Source organism: Tympanuchus pallidicinctus, unplaced genomic scaffold, assembly GCF_026119805.1.
Source record: "Tympanuchus pallidicinctus isolate F22 unplaced genomic scaffold, pur_lepc_1.0 scaffold3, whole genome shotgun sequence".
Classification (NCBI taxonomy): Eukaryota; Metazoa; Chordata; class Aves; order Galliformes; family Phasianidae; genus Tympanuchus; species Tympanuchus pallidicinctus.
In genome coordinates this window covers 29,849,452-29,875,591 of record NW_026294747.1, presented here as the reverse complement: position 1 = coordinate 29,875,591, position 26,140 = coordinate 29,849,452, and the positions used below count along the sequence as shown (strand labels likewise).

General features: G+C 38.6%; 1 protein-coding gene across 3 annotated transcripts in view; it reads left to right on the top strand.

The window, feature by feature from the left end:
* Positions 1-25,130, top strand: part of LOC128086647 (neuroendocrine protein 7B2) — a 40,095-nt gene extending 14,965 nt beyond the window's left edge. For all 3 annotated transcript variants that reach the window (XM_052695472.1, XM_052695475.1, XM_052695474.1), the window contains 4 exons: positions 12,454-12,603; positions 15,562-15,674; positions 20,698-20,751; positions 24,424-25,130. In XM_052695472.1, the coding sequence (XP_052551432.1) occupies positions 12,454-12,603; positions 15,562-15,674; positions 20,698-20,751; positions 24,424-24,519 (413 nt within the window). In that variant the 3' untranslated portion in view covers positions 24,520-25,130. The remainder of the gene's footprint in view (positions 1-12,453; positions 12,604-15,561; positions 15,675-20,697; positions 20,752-24,423) is intronic.
* The last annotated feature ends 1,010 nt before the right edge of the window (positions 25,131-26,140 follow it).

The window sequence follows — 26,140 nt, the reverse complement described above, 5'->3', positions numbered from 1 at the left end:
CTGGTCTCACTTTCTGCATGTAAAATTTCCTTGGAATCAGTCTTTTCTAACTATGCAAACCATCTGAAACATCTGGCTTAAATGTTAGGATATTAGGGTAATACTGCAAAATGCATTGCTATTTGAATTGTAATGAACTGGCCCTTACTTTGGGATTATAGTAAAATGTTGAAGGTATGTAACTCAGAATATTGTTGTTAATATGCAAACATCCAAACAGCAGAAGATCTCAGCCCTTCTCTTTCTCAACATGAAGCCCCTTTCACATAATGTAGTTGCTTTGAAGTTCGTAGAAAGTCTGCATCGATTTTTTTTCTTTGCATTAAAATCTAATGACTGTCCTCACCAAAGAGATAGAATTGCCCTAATGAAGGCTGAGGAGAAGATAAAACCTGAATGTGCATTTCTACACGATCACTGCAGACCTAAATAAACTTTCATCTCTTTCTGATTTTCTGCAGATTTAAATGAGAGAGAGAGCAGGATAAAGAGTAATATTTGGTCTGTGCTATTCCCTCCTTTATTAAAGCTAATGTGCAGAGAAACAGGCTGGTAGTTTTGGCAATGTTGGGACAGTTTCTGGTAAAATTCTAGTAAATTTCCTTTCCATCTCTCTCTTTCTCTCCTTTCCCTTTTCCTGTTCCTTTCCACTTTGGAAGCGTAAGAAATAGCAAATCTCTGACTCTTGAGTTTTTTCTATATGTAGATACAAACGTGTGTGTGTGTGTATATATATATTTATTTTTTTTTTAAAGTAGAGAAATTGGAACAGATATGTAAATCTAACCTTCACGTCAAACATTTTTCTTCATCAGTTCTTCTGCCATAAGTTTTTCAGATAGCACCCACTTGCCCTTTTGTTGTTTTTTTCTTGTGGTTTTAGTCTGCCTGTATGGAGAGTTACAGAGCCATCTGCTAAAACAACAGATTAGGAGCTGAAGAAAAAAACACTTCAGAATGTTTCAAAAGTGTTAATTCCAGTTATAAAGTTAATATGATCTATCATTATACATGATATTTTCTTACCTTGCCTTTTTGAAAGGTGCATATAATTCAGTAAATATTCACTGAGAATTTCTTTTTAATATAGTCTGTGCATTGTTGAACAATTAATCCAACAAAACTAGAATTTTGTTCTCTCCAGTGATTTTAACTATTACCTTAAGAAAGACTTTAGAGTTAACAGTATTCTATTTTATTCTCTCTGTATATTTGTTTTTGCATAGTGTCAGTGAAAACTGCAGCGTGGGTTGGACTTCTAGGTTCTACTTTGGAAACAAACTACCAGCATGGTAATGGTGAGATCCAAAATAGTCCAGTTTTGCAAGAAATGCACAATAGTCGTACAGGTGGTTTATGTCTGAAAAGCTGCATTTGTGACCCACTATCTGCCCACTGATCCACCAAAGCCATGAGACTGATGCTCACTTGTGCATCAGGTGCCCTGTGGCCATCACACAAAGACTAGACCTGAGCAGTGGCACATGAAGCTGCAGCTTGGGTTGAGACGTGGAAGCCATGAAGCCCGCGTCTGCAGTGCTGGTGTCTGCCGGCTGGTGTTGGCTGGCAGTGACATTGTCTGATTGGTAAAGACCCTGTAAGTAATATTTCCAGAAGTACATGTAGCAATGGTAAATGATTTATGGTTGAGCTAAGGAAGAGAGAGCTGCATGTGGTTTATGTTCATGTTCTTAGGGGCATGGAGGTGGGCTTTCCCTAATGCAGTAATGGGATCCTCACTGGCTAATGTATGCCAGTACTCTTAAAGATCTACAAGATAATAGGAAGAAAACTAGGAGATAAAGAAATGAAGAAAGAGAAGGGCAGAAGTTCTGTAGATTCAACAAAAGATGTCAGTGGAAGTTTTCTCTTTAGTTTGAGTTGGAAAGGCGGGGACTGGTATATTTCATAGGATTTTCATAAAGAACATCATCAGTAGCAAAATGGTAATTCACTAACTGCTCTCATGAGATGCTGTCTTCAGTGGGAATTTTTGTGAAAGTAGTGGAAATGGTATGAAAGTGGTATTATCTGAGAGAAGTTCTGAGCTGCCCAGAGTGTTGACGTCTGTCCATTTTTCAGACCGCAGTTTGCAGTGACCAATGTGGACAGTTAAAAGATGGCTCATTGCATGCCGGTGTCATCACCATCAGCCCACAGATTGTTCTAGAGTGCATCTGTTTCTCATTTTGACCAGATCTTGCACCTCAGGAAAAAAAAAAAAAAAAAAAAAAAAAAGGAAACAAAGTTTGCCACTCACAATTTAATAAATTTATTGTGTTATTGCAGAAAACTGTTCTGAACATGTTTTTCCTAACAAAATGTTTTTGTCAGAAATTGCACCACCAACTCTAGTGTACACCCACAGCTGTGTTGATAAGTGTGCATGCCATCAGTTTCAGCAAAGCCAGGATTCCAAAAGATTTCCAAAAGTCCAACATTTCACCAATTACATGTGTACTCTTGCAAACGAGGTGCTGTCAAGAAAAAATAAGTTGTGTAGCTTTGGAATTTGGAAACAAATTTAGGCTGCCATAATATAGACAAGTTTATGCTAACTGCCTTATTATAATGAAATGTTTTCAAATTTCTGAGTGATTATCATCATAACCTTTTCCAGCTGAATAAGAGCTTAATTTTATCCATAAAAATGCTATTGCTGTTAGTTCATAAACAGGTTTCCTAATTATGCCCATTTTCCATTTCTGGTATCTACATTTTTTCCAATGTTAATCATGATATTCTGACTTGAAACACTGTTTTTTGGTGGTTTTAAGAAACTATATATGGTCTTTTTTTCCCCCTAAAAAAGTTTAGGGCTGACTTGGCAGTAGTCAACACAGTCACAAACTTGCTGAGCACCAAGGATAGCTAGGAGATGGATGAGTTTCAGAAAATGCATTCATCTTTGCTTTCCCTTTGCAGAATGACCAGATAGTTTACTTCCTGATGGACAAAACCAAACCAAACAACCAAAAAAATCAACCAACAAACAAAAAAAACCAGCAATACACAACTTGTTAATTAAAAAGAGAATTTACTGTCTTTTCTTATATTGAAGCCTATAAATACATAGAATTATAGAATTGTTCGAGTTTGAAGGGACCCTTAAAGGTTCTCTAGTCCAACCTCACTGCGATGAACAGGGACATCCATAGTTAGGTCAGATTGCTCAGAGCCCCATCCAGCCTGACCTTGAAGGTCTCCAGGCATGAGGCATTCACCACATTTCTGGGCAGCAACCCCACGCTAACTGCTGTAATTTCTATAGTAACACTCTCTCTCTCTTTATTACTTTATCTGATTAGAAATAGCATGGCAGAGGCTGAGCAATGCTGCATAGAGAAGTGGAAAAAACCCAAATCTAGAAAATCAAGCTGGTATTTAATGAGTAACTGTGTTTCTGTGGTTACTATTTTGTTTTTTTGTTGTTTGTTGTTTTTTTTTAAACTGAAGTACTGCATGAGTAACATTATACAACATTCAGATTTCCTATTGAGAATAGCGGGGCTGCATCTCTGTTAACATCGAAGAATAAAATAGTTGCCTTCAGCATTTCAAAAACTGAAGCTTTTTTTTTTCTGCCAGGCAGGGAGATTATGGAGCAAGAGACTGCATTGTTTTCTTTTGCTTTTTTTGTGTGCTTATGAATGGTGCCATTTTGTCGGGGGGCAGAAGGGACGGAAAGGTGAACATATGTGCGACTCTGATGTCAGGACTCTGACAGCAGCAAAGCATTAACATCTCACTTAAACACACGGGGGCACCAGGAGTCCAGCTCGGGCAGTCTGTAGCACTTCAAAATGGTAAGAGAAGTCTTTTAGTGTGGTAAAAAGTCTTTCATTGCCTCTCTGTTGATTTTTTTGTTGTTGGTTTTGGTTCAACTTTGTAGTTTTGGTTTTATTTCTTAGAAGCTTGAAGAGCGAAAGAGTCACGGTACTGTAAACTTCAATGAAAACATTGAAATAATGTCTCCTAAATCCTGATCTTTTGTAGGAATATGAAAATATGATGTGTCTTTGGGAACACAGAGTTCTTTACTCTTGCAGAGACTGTGTATAGCAACTGAGAAAAGGAAGGCTTTTGTTTAGTTATTTTTGAAGGGAAATATATGCTTGTTTCTGTTTCTGAAAAAAAGAAGGAAAAAAAAAAAAGAGTTAGTGTTTGCCCGATTGAGGTGATGAAACTCTAAGAACCATTACCTTAATATTTTTACTAAGAACTGACAGTACAGACTCTGTTCAAATGACACTTTGCACAAAATATGCTTTCTGAAAAATCATGCAGTATACTCACAGATGTTAATAACTTCTATTCAGTTTACATTTTCCTAATGAGAAAATTAAAAGGGACATTGCTTGCTTGCCTTGCTATCTGCCCTGCAATGCACCTACAAGACTGCCACTCACTTCCCAGGAGGACACTGCAATATTCTCACCTGAGAGATCCCCAAACTTTTGCTGGTGAAAGGCACTTTGCGAAGCTAACGCAGGAATGGCTGACCACCACCTACTTGCTTTTTGGCTGCTGTGTGCTGTGCTTGTACCGCAATGCATTTGTGTTTCCTTGGGTGATGAGGCACAATATGCACAGGCAGTGACGTGTGAGCACGCTATCAATGCACATGGCCACATTATGGCTGCATTCTCCGTGCTCTGTTTGCACCCCCCATGCCAGCAGCCAGTGTAGCAGTGCCAGCGCTGGGCTGGCTCAGTGCCACTGCACTGGAGCAGACCTCCCACAAGCCAGTAGGCTGCCTTGGGGCTATTTTGCGGTGTCAGTTTGGTGCAAAGGGACCACACAATAGCTCGGGATTTGGATTGCTGTATCTGTTCTATAAAGAAAGTCCTGCTGCAGCTCAACATAAAGTTACATTCACAGTGGGTCGTCTTCTGCTGAAGCGCACAAGAGCTTCATCAAACAGTGCGTTATGGGTCTGACATTGAACAAACAAAATTGATCCTCAGCATCTCTCCACGAGTCCCTGCCCTCAGGGATTTGTAGTTGTTCTGTTTTCTTTTCATATTACTGAAAATATCCAGCAAATATTACTTCGAAATTTAATATGGGCATTTTGGATTTGTAATGTAAAGTGAAATTGGTAAAGCTTTTCTATATACTAATTTGTACAGGCTTTACTGAAAATGCTTACTATTTTCTTTACATTTTACTCCCAGAATTATGATGTCAAATATAGCCAGAAATATGATATCGGGCTGTGGTGTATGCTCCAGGAGAAGCAGTATGGAATGCTAATTCTGTATTTAAAAGTTAGGAGCCAAATGATAGCAGTGCTTTAGAGTGTGTTTTCTTCATCTGAGCAAGTGATGCAACAGAGTTCTACAAAGAAATTGCATGTGAAATGGATTTTAGTTGTAAATTCGTAAACAGGAGAAAAATGAGGTCCGGTGATTTATTTGTTCTTTATTTTATTAAAGATTTAGAAAGTTTGGCCCATAATATCATGGTTTAGGAGGGAGTGGGTTGTCACTACCCATCCCTGTTCTGGATAACCAAGAAGATAAAGTGACCTCTGCTTTTGGAACCTCAAAAAGCCATCTTCAGGGGGTAATTCCAAAAGACAAAGCAGGTTGAGATGGGACCCTCTGGGGCAAGGCAGGTGCCAGGTCTGTGGGGACTGAGGTAGATTTCAGGTACCAAAGTTAATTAATAAATTAGAATGAGATTACACAAATGGTTATGCAGCAAATTATGTATTTTAGATGCGGATAGGAGGAGATTAACTGATAAGAGAGATAAGAAATCTGAGAAGGTGAAAAATGATAGCTCCTGGTTATCTTATGCTTTGCAGTACACTGTTTTCTTGTTTTGGCAGATGATATGTAGAAATTTAACACAAGATTATAAAATCTTATGTATCAATGAAAAATGCCCAGAAGTGTTTAAAAATCTGTCAGTGAAGATTAGTTAAATTATGATGAGTTCTTGTATACTAATATTTTTCCCTGCTCGTTCTTTCTCATGAATAAAACAAGTCTTTGGGTGCATTTATTAGGATTTATACCTTTTTGTAATTGTTCTCACATCATGTGCATTTCCCCTGCTTCCATTTGGATTTTAAATTAACTTGCAGTAAGAAAAGATTCCTTTATTTACTTAGTTCTATGAAAAGATATTATAAAATTCTGGACAAAGAGGAGATTCTTGCTTTCCTTGGTTGTGGTGCAGTGTGCAGCAGATAAGATCTCTGGCATGCTCCAGGGGTTTCCAAAACTATTCTCCTTGTGCTTCCCATTGTGCATGCTTTCAGCAGTGCCCTCATAGCTGCTTAGGGAATGAACGAGGGGCAGAATGTTCCTGGCCACTGGGCAAGTGTCTGAAAGAAGCCAATTCCTCCCACAGGGATGCACAAGTGCGGCAGGTTGCTGGCCCAAGTCCCTATCACAGTGCTGAAGAGCAACATTTGGCCTGCTCCTACCTCTGATTACTCCAGTGGGTGCCAATGCCTGGGTAGGTTGGCAGTGAGGGATTTTTTGGACGTCTCTCAGAGCCAACATCAGTGCCAGTAAATAAAGTGCCTCTGGTCTTTATTTGGCACAACTGCATTCATAGGAAAGAAATAGCATCCTGTACCTCATGAGATAAATTAGGCCATCTGCTTCCTCTCTGTTTCATAAAGTCGTGTGCTCCTCACAAGTTTTTTGGCAAGATCACTCTATGCCAGGTGCAGGTGTGTGCTGCTTCCTGGACATGGCCCTGCTGATGATGCACAGAAGCTGGAAGCCAGTGTGGACTGCCTGCTGCTGCAGGTTGCACTTCATATAAATAGGAGCTTATCTACATGGCGAAGTGAGAAAGCTTTCTGCTCAGGGTGCGGGGCAAATTAATATCACCATTACAGGACTGCTCAATTGAAGGAGATGTAATATTTCTTTTGTGCTCTGTCAACAAGTGAGCAGCTGGATATTTGTATTGTCTTTACAATTTGAGTAATGACTAATAATGGCATATAATCTACTGTTATAAATTCTTTGTGAGAGAGGCATGGGCATTGCTTTGTCCCAACTATTTCACAATAAAAGCATTTCATATATTAATTATTTGTACTGTTTGTAATTAAAATATGGGATAAAAGTGAATCATTCACTGGAAATAAGATCAGTAATTGTGTGATGTGTGTGTTTAAAGCTTTAGAAAAGACATTGAAAGAAATGTGTTCCTTTGCAGAGAAAAGAAAAAACAATCTTTATAGTTATAAGAATTTTTGTACCATTAGGGAGAGGAGAAGCTGACTCCAAAGTTCAGGATACTTGTGCGAGTACAGCTGTAGTTTTCTTGGGTTTTGCTCTTGAATGAGTAGGGAAGTTGGCTAGGCTTGCGGTTTCCCATTCTTGATTCTCCTGTGAGAGCTCTTCTACCTGTTCTTTAATTTAGCAACTTCTCTGGAATGGAGAAAATGTGATGATTTACAATTTCTTCTTTGCCTCTATTTTCTGACCTTAATAAGTCTCAGCAACGAAGTGTGGGACTCTCTTGGATGAAGCTAGCTGAAGATGCAGGGAAAAATAGCACTAGGGGCTTTAAAGATTTTGGTGATGTTGGAAAGGGTAAGGAAAATGAAAATGTGTTGCTTGCTTTTTTTTTTTGCTTTTGGGATTTTTTTACCAGATTAAATGGTGAGGAGTCTTGCAGTTAAGAAAAGGATGTTAGAGGCTGGTGTACAATTTCAAGATGCAAGAGCATCAGAAAGCACACTGGCACATTTACCTTTGATTAGGGATGAGACATCCCTTTTGAACGACACAGTGACACAGAGAAAGTAGACAGAGCAGAGTAGTTCATATCAAAAGTGTGGGGTGGAATGGAGAGCTAACAGAAGGAAAATTAACTATCTCTGGATCAGAGAGGGCTCACTGGAAAAGGTTCTGAAGATTTTACCAGTGATAAGAACTGATAGTCTAGATTAGCAAAACATTTTGCACACTAGCAAAGGCGATAATGTATCTCTATTTAACACTTTTAAAAATATCACTGATTAACTCGCAGCTGAGAAATAACGAAGCTGGGATGCTCTCTGCTGGAGTTCTTGGGCAGGTCAGTTTGCTTCACACACCTAGAGAAATGCAAGATGGCTGCAAATAGCTGCTAGGAGTCTCCCCATGTGAAGAATTGCTCTCCAGCAACACATTTCATTGTCTATCATTTTCTGTACTCACCATTGTGGAGGAAAAATGGCAAAAAGTTGGACATGTCGGACGGGTTTTGTATACTTCATCTCCTGATAGCCCACAAGAGCCTCGTACAAGGGGAGAAGGTATGGCAGTCCTGCCTTGCAGCTTACAGTTGTTGGAGCTTGTGCAGATCAAGATGGTAAGAGGAGCACTTCTCACTCAGGGGAATGTTTCCTCATGCATCTGGGGAGGGCTTGGCTACTTCAGGAATCTGCTCCTAAGTGGATGTTTAAGAGCAAAAAGTGAAATCTAGGACAGTGCGCATTATTCTGCTAATAAAAGGTCTTAATTTGGTACCTGGCATATGTTCACTCACAACTGACACTCAAAATCAGTTCTATTTTATTTTCTTACACTGATTAGCCAAACCACCTATTTTCTGCATTTATAAATGGGGTAAATTTTTCTATACAGTGATGCAGGAAACTGCTCTATTCAGACTGAAAAGGAAGCATGCCCCATTATTTCTCTTGAAATGTTCTATAATCGTTTTAAATTTTCTGAAAACCCATTCTCTGGCTTTGTTAAAATGGCTCTTTCGGAGAGCAGGGCTGGCTGTTTGTATTCAGTGTGAAGGATTGCTTCTGAGAACAGATTTGATCAGTTGTTTTTTGTTTCCACTAGTAGCAGCAACCAGAATTTCAGCTTTTCCATCAGATCTGTTTCATCAGGGAAAGTATTTAATACTGGCATGAGACTGCTTACTCCTTTCCTCTTTATTTCTTTCTCCTTCCCCTCTTTTTTTTTTTTCTTTTTTTCTTTTTTCCTTCCAAGAGTGCAGCGGTTGTGTTGTCCTCCCATACACATGAATAGTATTGCTGCTACAGGGATATGAGCTGAAAATGAAAGCACTTGAGATTTTCAGTCATTCCAAGTATCTCCAATGGCGATGACATTGGCAATTGGTGAGATAATCAAAGAGGTCTCCAGAATTGCACGAATGCAGGGATGCATTGATCCATGTTTTCTTCTTCACTCTGCAACAGTTCACAGCCATTATCAGAAGGTGGCTGTGTGTATGCATATCTTTTAAATGAAATTCAAAGCTGAGTTATGACAATACAGACCTCAGTCTAAAAGACCTAAACTTCCAGATTATCCTGTAGGGAGCTAAAATAACCACATGCTTTCAGAGACATCCCAAGCACAAAAGGGAGTGCGTTGCTTTTTTTTCTTTTGTTTCTTTTTCTTTTTTTTTTTTCTTTTTTTTTTTCTTTTCTTTTTTTTTCTTTTTTTTTTCTTTTCTTTTTTTTTTTTTTTGCTAATATGGTGTGCACAAAAACCAGTTCATATGAGAAGTAAGCAGAGATGGGAAAAACATAGGTCTCTCCAGTCTGCTCTTTCTCATTACAGGAGTGTTCTCTGCATGATTCCTCTCGGTTTCTCTAATCTGGTTTCAAACAGTTCATCAGTGGTGTCTCTCATGCTGCACTTGGACAGGGAATTACAAAAAGTTCCTCAATATTTAGTCTTCTTGTCTTTTTCCTTCAGTCTCTACCTCGAGGTTTGGTCCCAGTTCAAGAGAGCCATCTCGTGCTATTTTTCACATGGCAGTGTATATGTTTGTATTACAATGTTTTGACTTGTTAGCTGCCGTGTGTTTAATTCTGATATGTTTCTTCAGATCGGTAACATCACAATACCCAAATTAATGCAGCTTGTGCATTACCGTACATTATACTCCCATTTGGTATATTCATAGCATTTCATTTTTATTATTGCAGTCTTGACTTAGTGTGCTATTTATCACAGTTAATGAGGAATGAACTTCACTAACGCTATTAAATCATTCAAGTGTGCTAAATTATGGCACCAGAGCAGGTGCTATTGTCTCCAGTTCTTTCGGAAAGAAAGGAAAAACCCTTAAATGATCCTGAACATTTATACCTAAAGGAAACAATCCTTTATATTAATATAAAAAGATTGTTTTGCACTCAGTCAAAGGGATTCTTGGCAGTCAGTTTAAACTTGCATGTATATATAGCACACTGGAGCCTGCTAAGTACCTCTGTTTTCTTTATGGATGGAGCTTTGGTGCCAAGAGGTCTGCACCACATGCAAGGGTAGATATGCTTGCATCTGATGGATTGTCCTGTAGCGAATCACATTGTATATAGGATGTTCAAACACGTATTGATTATGTGGTTCTCTCGTTTACTGCAGAATCATAATCTGATGCTTTTAAGTACAGATATGCAATCAATCTTCATGTGAAGGAGCTCAGTACAAAAGAAAAATTTTATGCTATACACTACATGTTTGAGTGACATTAGATTACATGTATGTTATACGATTTTTAATGCATAACCATAGCATGACTATGAATCTATACAGTTCTTACAAGCATCATCTTTGTGTTGATTATAAACTGTAAATGTATGATAAAGTCATAACAATTTTCTGGCTTTAGTGTCAGGTCTTGTGGTTGGCTATAAGGGAGAACCTCATATAGCACAGTTGCAAACAGTTTTAACAGGACTACATCTATGTTTGTGTAAAACTTACTTTCAACATCGCATTGCAAAATAAGAAACTTGTATTTAAAGGGAAAAAATAGGGAAATAAAATTGAAAGACATATGCTTATACACTAACTAGTACTATAATGCCAACTTCCAATTGGTCATTTGCAATCTCCAAATAACTTGACAGAACTAGTACTTCTCAGTGTAGAAATGGATGTGAAATTTCTTAAGACTGCCTAAAGCTAGCAGTTTCTGAAAGGCAGAGTTTTAGCTTACAATGCTTAGCTGCATATAGGATGCCGTTTATGCAGGTAGTATTTATTGTGACTCAGAGCAGGAATGCTTGAGTTCTTCTGGAGGAGATGCATTTTGAGAAGCTTTGTTCCTACCTTTTGGATCTATGGAAGTTATATAAATTGAAAATAAGGTTTTATAGTGATCAGACAGTGATCATGCTACTTACCCTATTTTATCTGCACTTACTTTTTAATTCACGTTTTCCCATTGTACGAATTCCTTTTCTTCTCATTCATTGTTACTGGAGTCTATCAGGGGGCTGTGTGTTGCTACTTTTCCGTATCTGGAGTTGTACAATGTGTTGCTCTGCCATTACACAGCTGTCTCAGTGCTCAAAAGCCACATTAGCTGTTGCAGCGTGTGTGGCATCTGTTTTATGGCAGAGCAAAAGCTCATACTTGAAACTAAGTTTTCATTTGTCTAAAATTCAAAAGAATGCTCCACAATAGCATTTAGAAAACTCCTCAAGCAGCTGGGCTTCACTTAGATACTTAGATACATTTGACCAGTAATGTGTGCACACAGAACAACAACCTTGAGCACGTAATTGTAGAAAAGAATAAAGATTGGCCTGAGCTTGCTTCCCAGACCTCTCATGGAAGTCACAGTGGAGGAGTGCAGGCTGAGGTGCATAGGGAGGAGGAGAGCCACTCTGCCTTCTCCGTTCCCACTAGCTGTGAGACGCTGGTTGCATTGTGTTTGCCCAGGAGCAGGCAGCACCTCTCCTTGCCCTGCCCTGCGGGGTTATGATAACCTGCTGCACTGCCACAGCATGGCACGTTGCTGCAGTGACCTTGTCATGGTGCCCGAGTCCCATAGGGCAAACATAAACGCATAACTCATCTGTTAAGAAAAAGTGCCAAAGGCACCAAAATGACCGCAGTGTAGGTGTGTGTACAGAAGAATTCCATTAACAGTTTGGGCACTTTACCTCTTTTCACTAGGAAACTGAATTTTGTACTTAATATGTGCTTCAATGTTAAAATATTTCTTTATGAGTGTATACAACAAAATTTGGTACAGTATCCCAGATTCCCTTCCATGACTGAACTTACTAAGGTATTCTAGGCTGTATGCATGGGACCATTTCTTTTTACGGTGTCATTAACTTGGTACAATGCTGTCTTACTGTATCTTCTTCATTTACTACTTGCGGCACTGAACCATAACATCATCAGTGAGTGAGGATGATTGTGAAGTAAACATTTTAATTTCTGTTATTGTCTCATATTCCTTTTTCTTTGCATTTACTTACCTACAACTTGCATAGTTTAAAAATTGAGAAAATGAGGTTTATAATAAGTGGCTGACTTTGTTTCCTAGATTCATTTCTCATTACCGAAGTCATCTGATTTAAATCATGGCCAATGTTTCAAAAACAGAGTCTTGAAACTTAAACTAGGATCTGTCTCCATTTAATTTTTTTTTTTTTTTTTTTTTTTTTTAACTTGGTCTTATGCCTTTCATCTTGTAAAACAACTGTGTACAAATCTTTGCTAGGCGGAGCACATGAGGGTCTCCAGCACCTGGGTCCTTACGGCAATATCCCAAACATCGTGGCTGAACTGACAGGAGATAATATACCAAAGGATTTCAGTGAAGATCAAGGCTATCCTGACCCTCCAAACCCCTGTCCTATTGGGAAAACAGGTAATTCTGCCATGACCTTCACACTTCTGTACGGGCTGTGCTGCTGGGCTTTCTAGTGATATACTAAGCAGCACGACGCTTATCACCAGTGGGTTTTTCCTTTCATTCTGTATGCCAGGAACAGACCTGTAGAGCAATCAGGTGTTCAAGATGAGATTTCTTTCAATATGTGCACTTCCTGTACTGATATATGACTGCTAGAAAAGGTGTGGGGAAAGAAAGCAACCTGACCTTGGAGAAAAGATGGCGAGATTTATAACAACATCTTGTTCCTAAGGGAGTTCATTTTTAGGCTGGATCCTGAAAAAGTTATCGTTCTGTACAGATGAGGTTTACCCTTATTTTAGAGGCTTTCATTGTGCCAAGAGGAATGAAACTGTCTGCCCTGATCTCCAACCCAGACCATGAGTCAATATTTAAGATACCTTGGCTCCGATCCACATGGCTTTATAGCTCACTGAGGGTGCATCTGCGCCAAGAATTGGAGCACTGTGTGGCCGTACCCCAACTCATTACCAGTCAGCGAGCAGTGCAGAGTAGCTGGGGAAGGTGATCATGGTGCAGCACCTGGGACACCCGTGGGTCCCTGCCACACCGCGAGGCTGGATGCATCCACAGTGGATAGTGCTCAAGGACCTGGAAACAGCACTTTGTGTGCATGATATAGACATACCCTAAGGAAACGGATCTTTTTCCTGTTATTTGAGCCAAGGAATGATTTCCAGTACTGAAAGTAGTAGTAAAACGCCCATTGGCTGGAATTGGGAATGGGAATGAGCACTTCTTTTTTTGTCTCTCATTTTTTATTTGTGAGCTAAGAGATCTTTTCAAAATCTTTTCTGTTTAGTCTTCATTTATGTTCCTTGGATAATGCAGAACAGTTGGCTGTAGTTTTATTAAAACTGTTCTAACTAGCTTAGAATTGATTTAAAAAAAAAAAAAAGTCATGGGAAGTTTTGCAAAAAGTGTTTTTACATTTCATTCAAAAATACTAAAAAATCGAATAGTTTTCCCCACTTACTTCTATTACAGCCCATTTGGTAATATGACTATGTATTTTCTGAAAGAACATATCATCTTCCATTTGTTCAATGTAGCTGTTGTCTGACAGGTTGCAAATGATGGTTTTTAGGTTTCCTCACACACAGTAACATGCTTCTTAGATAAAGAAGAACATTTTTTGCTTGCCCATCCAACTTGTATTAGTGACCAGGTAAGAAAATAATAATAATAAAAGCATGGTTTCCAGAGAAATTACTTGAAAATCCCTTCAATTTTTCTTTCTTAAGTGAAATAAAGGTTGTTATTCAGAGCAGTACAGTCAGACCTGAGCACAGGAGGAATTCCTCGCGAAGTGCGGTCTGTGCAGATAAACTCTGCCATAGGTATGCTGTGGGTGAAGATAGCATCTGCTAGGATTAGAGTAAAATGTTTTTCGGAGCCTTAAATGGAAATTCAAGTGGTGACTGTTAAAACTGTATTATGCATACAAATTACCGGAGGCCTTCCTCAATCAGGTCTGTGGATTTGCTTAATGGAAAACAATTTTTCCAGTCACTGTCTACACATGCACATTCCACAGCAGGAATACATAAGCCTCAAGCACTTGAGCTTGAAGACTTTTTGATTAGCAGTCACAGAGGGCAGACACATGTCCAGCTTCTCTTTGGGTAGAAGACACAAAGGCATAGACACCACACCGTGAGGAGATAATCCATGTTTCTGTTGTCACTTTCTTGTCTGTTGGGTTGGTTAACCCTTCTGAGACTGACACAGTTTTTAAGAAACTATTAAACAACAGTGGTTTCAGGGTTAGTTAACCTTCGTGGTTACTTTTGCCCTGTTTCTTACTAGTGATGTGTTTTTTGTTTTTTGGTTTTTTTTTTTTTTTTTTTTGCTTCCTAACAAGAAAAGAGAGAAAGGAGAATCCACTGGATTTAGAATAAACCTTAGAGGATTACATTAATTCATTTTTAAGTCTAGTCTTGTCTGTTTCCCATATCCAAGGGAAAAACAGTCCCTCTGCAAGTTTTTTCTTGATGATCACACAGGGACAGAAGAGATGGTCTCCTCTGGAATGTCTGTGCCTCCAGATGCAGCAGTTTGGCTGCCCCACAAAATGCTCTAAGTGCTGGGATCTGGTTGGCCATGGCTGGGAGCTGCTGAGGCTGCAAGCACTTGACGCTGGCAGTGGGAATGGAGCCCCACAAGCAGGCTCTGCACAGAGGGCTGGTCTGGTCCTGAAAAGTTGCTTAAATAATGAATAGTCCATAAGAAGAGTTCTTAAGAGGATATTATTCTTGATGTGATACTGTCTGCAAAATCATTCATTGTGATAAAGGAGGTTTCTGCGCTCACTACGTTTGCTACTAATCTGCAGAAATGGCCAGGGCATACAACTTCTGCTACATCATGTTTTTAAAGGTAACTTAAGACATGTAAACAATTCTCAGCCATTTTCAACAAAGTAGCAAGCCAGAAATGTAGCTCTACCAAGAGCTACTTAGTGCAGGAAACTGCCTTTTCTTACTCATTTCACCATGAAATTCTAAAATATTGCCTACACAATTTCTACCACCTCCTGTGGGCATTAAAAAATGAAAATAGGATTCCATCCAAATCAGCAGAACATGCAATTCTACGTAAAATTAATCTCAATCACTGATTTAAAAGAGAAACGAAAAGGAGAACTTGGAAAATAAGATTGTTTAGTTTTAGAGTTTCATTAAGTTGTATTCGTTAAAAAAGGTTTACGTACATCCTGACAAACTCTTTTCAAAAGAAACAGAGAAACAAACAACATAAATAGGTACTTTCCAGTTGTCCAGTTGCTTAGATTTTTTTTTTTTTTTTTTTTTTTTAACTGCAAAACCACGTTTAAGAAGTTTGCTGCTAAAAGTGGCACAGTATTTCAAAACCACTAAACACAACACCGTGCTTTCTAATGTGCTTTTGCAGTGGATGATGGGTGCCTAGAGAACACCCCGGACACCGCGGAATTCAGCAGGGAGTACCAGCTGCACCAGCACCTCTTCGATCCAGAGCACAACTATCCCAGCACCGGCAAGTGGGTGAGTACTTGTCTCTTGGTGGGTCTGCCGCATGTGGCCCTGGGCTTTGCTGCATGGGATGTCAGGATTCGCAGGGAGCATAATGGGCTCATTGATGGTAGATCTATCACCCTGAAGGGAGCTTCTCAGAAAGATGAACTGGCCTTTAAAAATACAGAAATAGAGGCTAGGAAGAAGGATTGATGAAAAGCCCATGGAAGCAGAAAATAGAAATCATTCTCTCATTATGTCCCAAAGCATGACTACTATGTATGTGCGTGGCAAATGCAGCAAACCACATTTCGAACTGCATTGCACTGTAACCAAACTCAGTGCAGATTTTAGCACGAGGTTTCAAAACATAGCAGGGCCCCTGTGAGAGCCTGGTATACACTGGGCTGGAGCAGCCCTGGTATAGCAGTGGGTGCCCAGGTCTGCTGCATACCCCAACACCGCTCCCAGCTGCGACTTCCCCTTCCGCTGCTGTTGGATTATGTGGAGCATCAGTGGCCTTTCCCAGAGCAATGTTACTGAATTTCATTGAAAACCTATTTTATGCATTATGTGCTACACTGAGGGCAAAACTCTTGCTCTACACATACAATACTTTAATAACTCTAGCTAGACTATTTCTGCAGGCTAGAGGCTCCAAAGAGAGCTCTGCCACTTAATCTTAGATTACATCAGTTGAATGTCCAATCCCAAATCCATCTTCAGGCGCCAGGAAAACAATAACAATGATCATAATTTATGCTTCTAGAGCAAATAACGAAATCTCATTATGCATTATTACAGCACTTTTCTTAAGATTGCCCTAAGCCAGTGCTTTCTAAGCATGTATCGATAAATATACAAGTTTGGCAGCCTCTTCTTCTGCTGTAATTGTGAGACAGTGATTCATCATTCACAATCGAACTAGTGTAAGATTTATAGCCTTAATTACTTATGTGAGTGCTAAATTTCTGGAGAGAATCATGCCAAAAATCCAAATTTTGGAAACCCTCATTGCGTTCTAAGTAATTACTATCAAAGGTTTTCATTTTAAAAACACCAGATGGTGAACTTTATTATTTATGCCAGATAATGTTGTTAGTTTTCTTACTATTCAAAAGTAATTTACTTTCATAATGCCATTTTGAAGACTATAAAAACACTTCTGCAGATCTTTGGCCTGCAGCATGATTTCAGAATCAGTGTACGTACTGCATTGTCATCAGCAACCTATATGCTTAACAAATGATAGGTAATCACTAGTTTGATCACAAGAACATTGGCCTTTTTTTTTCATTTCTCCATCCATCACTGTTAATTCAGGGAAAAAACTACTCACACATGGATTTAAAAAAGAGCGTTAGGTCCCAGGCAGTAATCATATCTAGCTGTAGTGGAGCCAAGCCCAGATCTTTTTGATTAGAGATGAAACAGCTGGTAATGTACATGAGTAAATGTTCTGATGAAATCCAGGAGTATTGCCCCAGCTGCCTCCTCCTTGGATATCACTGCATGTTAGAAAGATTAGGAAATACAGTGATAGTGATTTTATGGCTGTTTTGGTTATTCTTCCCTCTCTGGAATAATAATTGCAGAAAAGCACTATAAAAATCAGCTATTATAAAGGTTTCATTTGGTGCCCAACTCTGGTGTTTGCAAAGCTGGCAGACCAGTGCAATACACAGTGTAACGTATTCCACAATGGTAAATAAGTTTAGAAGTTGTCTTGTGTAGCAAAGTGTGATTCCATTCAGATGCCAACCATCATGTGTAAAAATTTGCTAACACATATGAAGTTATGAATACATAAATCATGATAAATGTACACTGAGTAGGGAGAGGAAAGATACAGGAAGAACCCTTCTGTCTGGTGGAACTTTCTTTGTACCAATGTGTTCACCTCTGGGAGTCTGGGAACAGGCTCTGTTGATAGGGGAAGACACACAGCCTACACTCTTCCCTCCTTTCCCCTCACATAGAGAAGACCCTTCTTTATCCTTTATGTGCAGACATAGTGGAAACACTAAGATGGGTCACGACTCCAGTGTGCAACAATGATTTCTGAGATTTCAGGCTAAAGAACTTTTTTTCCCATCAGTTCAGACACTTTTGTGCAGGAGGCAGGTATTGTCCATTAGGGTCTGCCTTTTTTGTATTTTGCAGCTTGACTCTTTGAATGGTCTGAAGATGTGTTCTTGGCACCCAGAAAGGTTTTCATGAAGATACTTGTATTGTAAATACACTTATTGTAAATAACTTATGTACAAATGAGGTTTAGAATGATTGAACCCCCAGGTGCCAACCAGTACCACATATAGGGGTTAAGAAGAGGAAGGAAGTTCAGCTGTATTTTCTGACACCAGTATCAGTACAAATAGGAAATTAAAAGCAACGGTATTTTTCAACAACACTTCTTTCTACTGAAGCAGTGGATGAAATTTCAGTCTCAGGATAGAAATAATGCCAGTTGTGCTTATCAGCTGCAGAGGAGGGAACTGGGCCAACACAAAGAGAGGCAAATAGGAAGCAGGGATAAAAACAGGCAACAAATTGAACTCCTTGTTAAAAGAAGTTGCCATCTCTGGCTTCCTAATTTTACTGAAATCCTGAAAGTAGTCACTCGCAGATTTCCTTTTATTCCAGCTTCAGTTGTAATGAGCAATGTTAAGTGCATCTTGCTTTGCTAACTGACATTTTTAAGTATCTGGCTGGCAGTGGTGATTATTTAGGGGACTGCAGTGAGCCAGTGCCTCCCCCTTCAATTTCAGACAGTAGATACACATTGTCGAATTCAATGGAGTATGATTGGCGATATAAGTTGTCATGCTTGATATTCCTGATGGGCTGCACGTTGGCTGATATGGGAACAAAAAACTGCTCCTGAAAGCATGCATCCTTGTAAATGCAACTTCCCTTTTCACTTTTTGCTTAATAATTGTGCAAGCCCAGATTTCAGAGTTGCTGATTGTTACTGACCTAAGCAAGTTTCCCTGACCTTAGAAGGATCAAAGAGTTGATCCTTCTGGCACTGACGGCAAGCATTTTAACTCCTGAATTCTCTTCCTTAAATGCCCACTTCCAAGTACCTGGTAGGTGAACAGGAAGCTCCAGGAGTGAGAACAAAGCATTGGTTCCTTGTGCCATGGCTGTTCCTGCTGCTCTGAAGCCCTAAAACAGGACAAGAGATCTCCTCCACACTCCTGAAGCCACATTTCCTTGTGGCCATGCAGCTTGTTTCCAGCTGAGCTTTGTCTCCAGCTCCAGGAGATCTGTGCCTTCAATCCCTCTGGGCCTCAGGTGAAAGATGTAAATGGGGAGCCCTTCACAGTCAAATTGAAGCTGTTATGCAGTGGGATGTGTTTCTAGAATTGTGACATGCCATCCATTCACACTCGTTGACTGTTCTCCATAAGCCCATTCTCTTTGCACTACACGTAATGCTGAAAAGTAGGAGAAACGATCTTAGCACATTCCCAGGCAGGCAAGGCCAATGCCATCATCTTGAGCAGGAACACTTCAATTATAAGGAATTTTCTGGAGTGACAGGAACATTAAATTAGGTAGTTTATTTATTTCAGCAGCAATATTTTTCCTCTCATTAAAAGTATAAATTCAAATAGTTTATGAAGAGGGGATTCAATGGTGCTTGGGTTTCTACAGAAAATAATTTACACGTCTGTGTTGGGTTTTTTGGTTGTTTTTTTGTTTTTTGTTTTTTGTTGTTGTTGTTGCTGTTTTTTTAAATGTTAAATTTATGTTTTCCCTAAGTAAGTTTGGACACATGACTAGCCAAGAATGTCTCCCTTGGCCAACTTAATCTCTGTTCCTTTTTGGCACAGTTCGGATAAAATAACTTAGGTTGGGCAAGAGATAGGCCTCGAGAATTTTGGGCTTAATGAACACAAGAAGTACAAAACAGACAATTTTGGCAGATTTCATTGTAACACTTGAAAATGTTTGTTTTTTCTCATATCAAGCTTGTGCAGAGGGTAGAAGTGTTTGGTGAATTTGTCTCGTGCTAGAATTACACTTTCTATTTATATAATCAACATTAGGTCAGTTGTTTATAACAGAATTAATGGTCTTGTTTATACAGTGCTCAGCTTTTATACATGTAACTCTTCTCTCCTTCCATTTTCAGGTTAGGGTATTGTTTTGTTTTTCTGCATGATACACAATTGAAGCAAAATGTGTTGAGCATGTGTGTGTTATTCCGGACTTTATTAGAATTCACTACTTGTATGAAATATAACAATATGTGGATGCGCTCTTATAAACCATGGTCAGAGGGGTTTTGTGCGTGTTTTTTTTTCTCATCATCATAACTTTCTTTTCTGCCAAGATGTTTTTGGCAGTTTTTAAAAGGTTTGCCATTAAAAATGTTATGGACCAAATGGTTTTTTTAAACTTTATTGAGGGCACTACTTAAACAAAGGAAGAGTTGGCGCAGAACTCATTTCAGCAGAACTTTGTTCTGGAAAGTGTTGATATCTGGAAAAGAATAAGCAAAGACAACAAAACAGTAGGAATGACACTGAAAACAATTTTAAAAATGAATTAGAAAATCCCTTGTAAAAGGGAAATATTTTTGCTTCTGTGCTTGTCACCTCAAGCATACAGGAAAATGTACCAGAGACAGCATTCCCTCTCCCTATCCCCCTCCTCTTATTTATCTTTTTTTATTCTTTTTTTTTCTTTTTTTAAAAATATATATGTATTTATACTGCATAATACATGATGTGGAACTTCCAATCTATGTCATTATTTGAGCATGTACTTGTGATCCTTATTTTCTAAGCACAAACAAAGATACAGTGCAGCACAGTAGCAAACTGCAGCTTTGCAATTGTTGATGAGCTTGACTGCTCCTGAAGAACTGCAAGTGTTTACTTCAGTTTTCCTGCTAACATTTTGGATATGTTTGTCTTTCCCATAAAACTACGCACCCATTTAAACTTGCTTCTGAAAAGTTCACATGCCAGTATTTAATAGCAAGAGCAGTATCTTAGAAGAATGAAATGAATTTGATGGCTACATTTTTCTCCTCTTCCAGAGCAAGAACTTACTCTTTGAGAAGATTAACGGTGGTCCAAAAAGAAGAAAGAGGGTAACTATCAGAATAATTTATAGCTCCTTTATCTTCTAAAGTGCTAATAAGGATAAAATCATGCTGTTGAAATGAAGTTAGTCTAATGTGTCTGCATTACACTTCAGGTAGTTGTAAAGTCAGGAAGTTTCTGTGATAAACTGCTGCAGCTCCATGGAGTGCAAGATGTAATTTTCTACATAGCGTGTTGTGTTCAGAAGCCACACTTCAATGCAAAGCATTTGTTCACAAACTTTGTGTTATTTGTGGAGATTCTGATTGCATAAGCCCACTTGAAATTCTTTAAGTTTCTTTAAAACCAAATAAAATGTTTCCTATTAAAAATATTGGCAAAATTAATCACCTCTTCTCATTCATTTCAATATTCTTTTGGTGTGAATAGCAGCAGATTTTGCTCTTAAGCCAATGTCATTCCATTAACTTGCACACCATGATGCAGCTCAGCGTTAAACTTCCAGCTCCATGTCCCACTTGCTGGTTAGAACAGGAGGAGGGCATTCCTCACCTTGCCAGCCCCAGCACAAGGGAGGACGAGGTGAATGTTTTGGAGAATTTTTGCACTGTTCACACCACTGCATTCTCTCTTTCTTTTTTCAGCAGTGTTAGTCTGTTCTTTATCAAGCAATCCCTTCCCCACAGATTCTTTAGTTTTGCTGATGGTGTATTTTTCACAAGAAGAAAACTGGACTTTACATTAGGAAGCCTAACTCTGTCAAAAAGTAGCTTTGAAAAATATGACAGCACAGTTTATACTGCAAATTAAGTCACATTGAGTTGAAATGTTTGAAGTGCAAGGGAAGGTGATTTATTGATTGATTTATTTGTTCAGTTTGTTTCACTCTCAAAAGTAATAGACATGGTTTGATCATAAGTTAGTGACCTACCTTACCTCAGTGTCTGCCTCCCACTTATGCTTAATTAATTTTCAAGTTTGTTAATAGAAAAAGTGCGGGCACCTTATTTTAAGTCTTAAGTAGAATTTACTCTTGAAAAAGGAATATTTACTGCTCATTAAAACAGCATAATAAATGCAACACAGGCACAAGAAAAATACACATTTTTTGTTTGCATGCTGACTGGTGTAGTCAGACAGATACCAAAGGAATAATGGCTGAAGAGACATGATAGCCCTGCAGCCAGGGACAGCCCAGCATTTAGGAGATGAACCTTCACCTTCTTGCTTTGCAGCAAATTTATTTTCTTAGCCCAGTGTATCATTTAGATGTAAATTTATTATACTTGCAAACATTTCTCTATTATTTTGAGAGCAATACTGTAATGGTTACTTACGCTGCAATGAACAATTTGGAATTTTCACTGCATCAACAGATGGGCAGCATAGGGATGAGAACAGCAGAGTACTGGGCTTGATTGCAAAGAGCCCATCTGCCCCTCCTCCTACCCCCTGTGCTCCTGTTGGTGCCCTCTGCACAGCAGAGCTTGCTGAGGATATCTGCTGCAATGGACTGCTCTTTGGGATCAGAACAGTCCCATTTTTAGACTAAAGCATGTCATGTTTGGAGTTGGGTCATCCACAGAGAGTGAAGGTTTTGTATCTATACAGTGCTGTGCAGGGGGACCACGGGATTATGCAAAACTACATATTCTGAGTTTATATACATATACTTACATGGATACATGTAAATATACATCTCTCCACACATATACACACCTATGTTTCTCGTATATATTAAGTACATGTTTGCTATTTGCTACTGTGTCAATTATTTGCACTTTGCAGAGTAAATGAGGCAGCCCCCAGTGACTTCTAATTTAATCAGCAACTCTCCCTTTGCTGAAAGTGGGCTCAAGTACACTCCCATCCATAAGCTGGGGTCCTCAATGGCTGACAGTTCTATAACAACAGAGTTATATTGGTGTGGGCTTGGAGCTACGCACAAAGGTCCTCACGACCTCCGTTGCTTTGAGTTCAGCACAGCTGTATGGAATTAAAAAAAATTTATCCATATCAGCCAGAATTTGTGCATTATATTTTGTGTTCTCTTTTGGCTGCTGGGGATTCATTTTTTTAATGCATTCTCATTCTCTTCTACTTTATTTCAAAAAGTAGCTAGCGAGTACCAGTCCAAAAAAAGACCAATTAATCTTCCTGAGAATCTTCAAATAATTCCTAGAAGTTTATGCAACAGCTGAATTTCACTAAATTAACATTAAACAGAACTTCTTTTAACAAACACAAACAAATTATTTACATGTGTCTTATTTTTAACAATTTAGAGCATTAAATTAGTGTTAGTTTTATGTTCAAAGATTTTTCCACATTCATTTCTGGTTCTTACTATTTTTCTGTTTTCACTTGTAGCAAGCAGAGCATTCAGAAACAATACAACAAAGCAAAAGGGCTGCTCTGTGCTCTGAACAACCATTAATGATCTCTTCCCCAAATACAGACAAATCCAAGGGCTTAGGCACAAATAGAGACAAATCACAAAACTTTTCCCACTCTTAATTAATTGAAAATAAATATTTAGTGCTTTTATTAGGACTATATATATATATATATATATATACACACATATACACATATATACATTTGCCTTATTATGAACTCACAGGTTTTAGTAAAAGAAGCATCTCAGGAAAAGTAGTTTCTAAGCTGCAACAGCACAATGAAAATCAGGCAATACTGGAAAAACTGCATTCCTCCGAAGTTTATAGTTGGAGAGGCAAATAATTTTTATTGTCATCAAAAAGCAGCACTAAATTTTTTGTCTATATCTGTGAAGAAGAGAACATATATTTGAATCTTGTTTACACAGATACAGTGGGTATAAATAACAGTTAAGTTTATTTTCGAGTTCTGCAAAATGGCTTGATACTTGAGAATACAGTTAGCACATTTCATTTCATCGGCATAGACAAAATTAAAGCAGAGGCTTTCTACATGACCGTGATGTCCAAACAGTATGAGACAAGGTCTGTTCATCTTCAGTCTCACATTGGGCTGCTTACATGGCGCAAAGTGAAGGCAGACCCTTGCCAGGGATCTTCTTTCCAGCATTCTCTCCTTCTGGCAGTGGTATGAGGCCATTTTCTACGCCAAGACCCTCACTTGGCTTTGCTTCTGGGCCAGCATTTCTTTTTCCTTTTTTATCTCTGCATCAAGAAAGGAAGCAAATATGGGTTTCCCAGTGAGGAGATGGGCTGAAGAAGAGACATCAGTCAAAGCTGCTGTGGTAACTATATTTTCTCCCAGCTTGAGGTCTACCAGGGAACAATGATTTATGATTTAAGCTGAAGTGTACCTGTATGCTCCCAATGAGTTTTGTCCTACCTTGAGGGCAAGGAGAGTAGACCTGCTATCTTTTTCCAGACCTGGGAAAGGAGGAACAGAGCACAAGGACAGTGTTAGCTCAGCCTGTTCGATACTCAGGGCAGGCCTCTTCCACTTGCCTGCACTGTGATGTAGCAACAGTTATTCTTACACAGTGGATTCTCATATATATACATATACAGTAAATTTTCATATACACAGAGAAGTACTAGGAAAAAAAAAAAGCAAGGACTGACAGTAGATTTTCTTTGTGGGAGCAATTTCTTTTTCTGGTCTGTAAGTATTTGACAGATAAGAAATATATTCATACATCCACCATTCCTCATTACCTTTTCTGCATTTCCTTGCTGCTAATAAGAATAAATAATTTTTTTCAGAGTGTGAACCCATATCTGCAAGGACAGCGATTGGACAACGTTGTAGCAAAGAAGTCTGTTCCACACTTTTCAGATGAAGACAAGGATCCTGAATAAGTACAATAAAAATGAATGATGAAAACTCATGCCATCCTCCACTAGATCGTAATATTGCTTATATATATAATAATCTATTAAAATCCTTGTGAATGGCAGCATGTTTATTATTTATATAATTGCAGATGAAAAACAGCTGTATTTATAACAGTATGTTCTCCTAGATAACAAAAATACGGTTCTGTTTTTTGTTAAGCTATGGTAAAAGGACATTTCTGTTATTTTTATTTTAGTCATGGAGAAAACTTTTAAAATGTTAGTCATTTTAATAGCTAATGTGAGGTAAATGGTCTTAATGAGAAACTTGTAAATAGGAAGATGTTAAAAAAAAAAAAAAAAAAAGCCCTGTCTGACTTTAGCATTTAATCTTAAATGTTACTATGTTTGACACATGAAAATTATAGTTTTATGTTTTGTTCACAAATATTGTTACTTAGCAAAGACAAAGTATTTATCTTACCCAGAGAATTTTGGCTTTCGGTCTATTTTAATAAACATTTAAGCAATCTACAAGGTTTGCAAAGTGATGTTTTCCAAAATATTTCATAGGCTCATCCGTCTCAGTTATTTCTGTGCAAGTTTAAGAATTAAAGAGCTGCTTTTTGCATCCATCCACTCGAATACTTTTGTTAGTTTTAATCGTTCCTTGTCCCCGAACCTCTTGCACATATTCCTTCTTTATCAAGGAGAATTAATCTCCCCCCTCTGCTCTTTTGCCTTAGCAGCAGCATTTGTGCTTTATGAAGTGCTTAAATTAATGACCCCAGGATGCGATAAGTGAAGACAGAGGCCGTTATCTGTGTTAAGAAGGATGTGTCTGCATCCTTCGAATGCAGACCCAGGATGTGAAGGTCATTGCAGCTGATGGTCTGAAAAACTGTGGTAGTCCATAACACTGGTAGCTACAGCTGCTTTGGAAGTCACTATGGGAAACTGATACTGCTCTTCTGCTAGGAGAAGCAGAAGAACTTTATATGGCAGCAAACTGAGGTCTGGCTTTCTTGAACATAAGAATATAAAATCAAATACAATTTTTTCTTATTTTCAGGATGCATCTGAAAGCATACAGGCCAAACAAGCTATATACATGTGGCACTTGAACAGCATTAGCTTACAGCTTTGAACTTCAAATCTATGAAAAAAAAAAATTGTATAGCTTCGTTTCCTGTCCTACAAAGAGACATAATAAAATAACAGTGATCCTTTAGATAAAACAGATAAGACTAACGGAAACCAAAGGTCCTAGCTACATATGATTTAACGTCACAAATATGACTGCACAGCACTTGCTTTTTCTGCCCTACCAGTAAGTAACTCATAATAACTGATGCATGCAGGGAGTCATTCCTCAAGTTTTTTCGGGTGGATTGCAAAACTCAGCACCATTCGAGGCTGAACTATAGTATCTTTCATCTTATTTTCAATTAAAAAAAAAAAAAAAAAAAAAATGCTGGAAGGGAAAGCTAAGAGTGGGCTTTATAACTGCACATGGCATGAAACTGAGTAGTTTCTAGGAAATGCTGAGCTCCTTCAGCTTTCAGTGCCTCAAGGCAGGGCAAGAGCAGGCCAATTGCTTGTGGGGTAGGACATATCTTCTATGCTTATTTCTATCCACACTCCC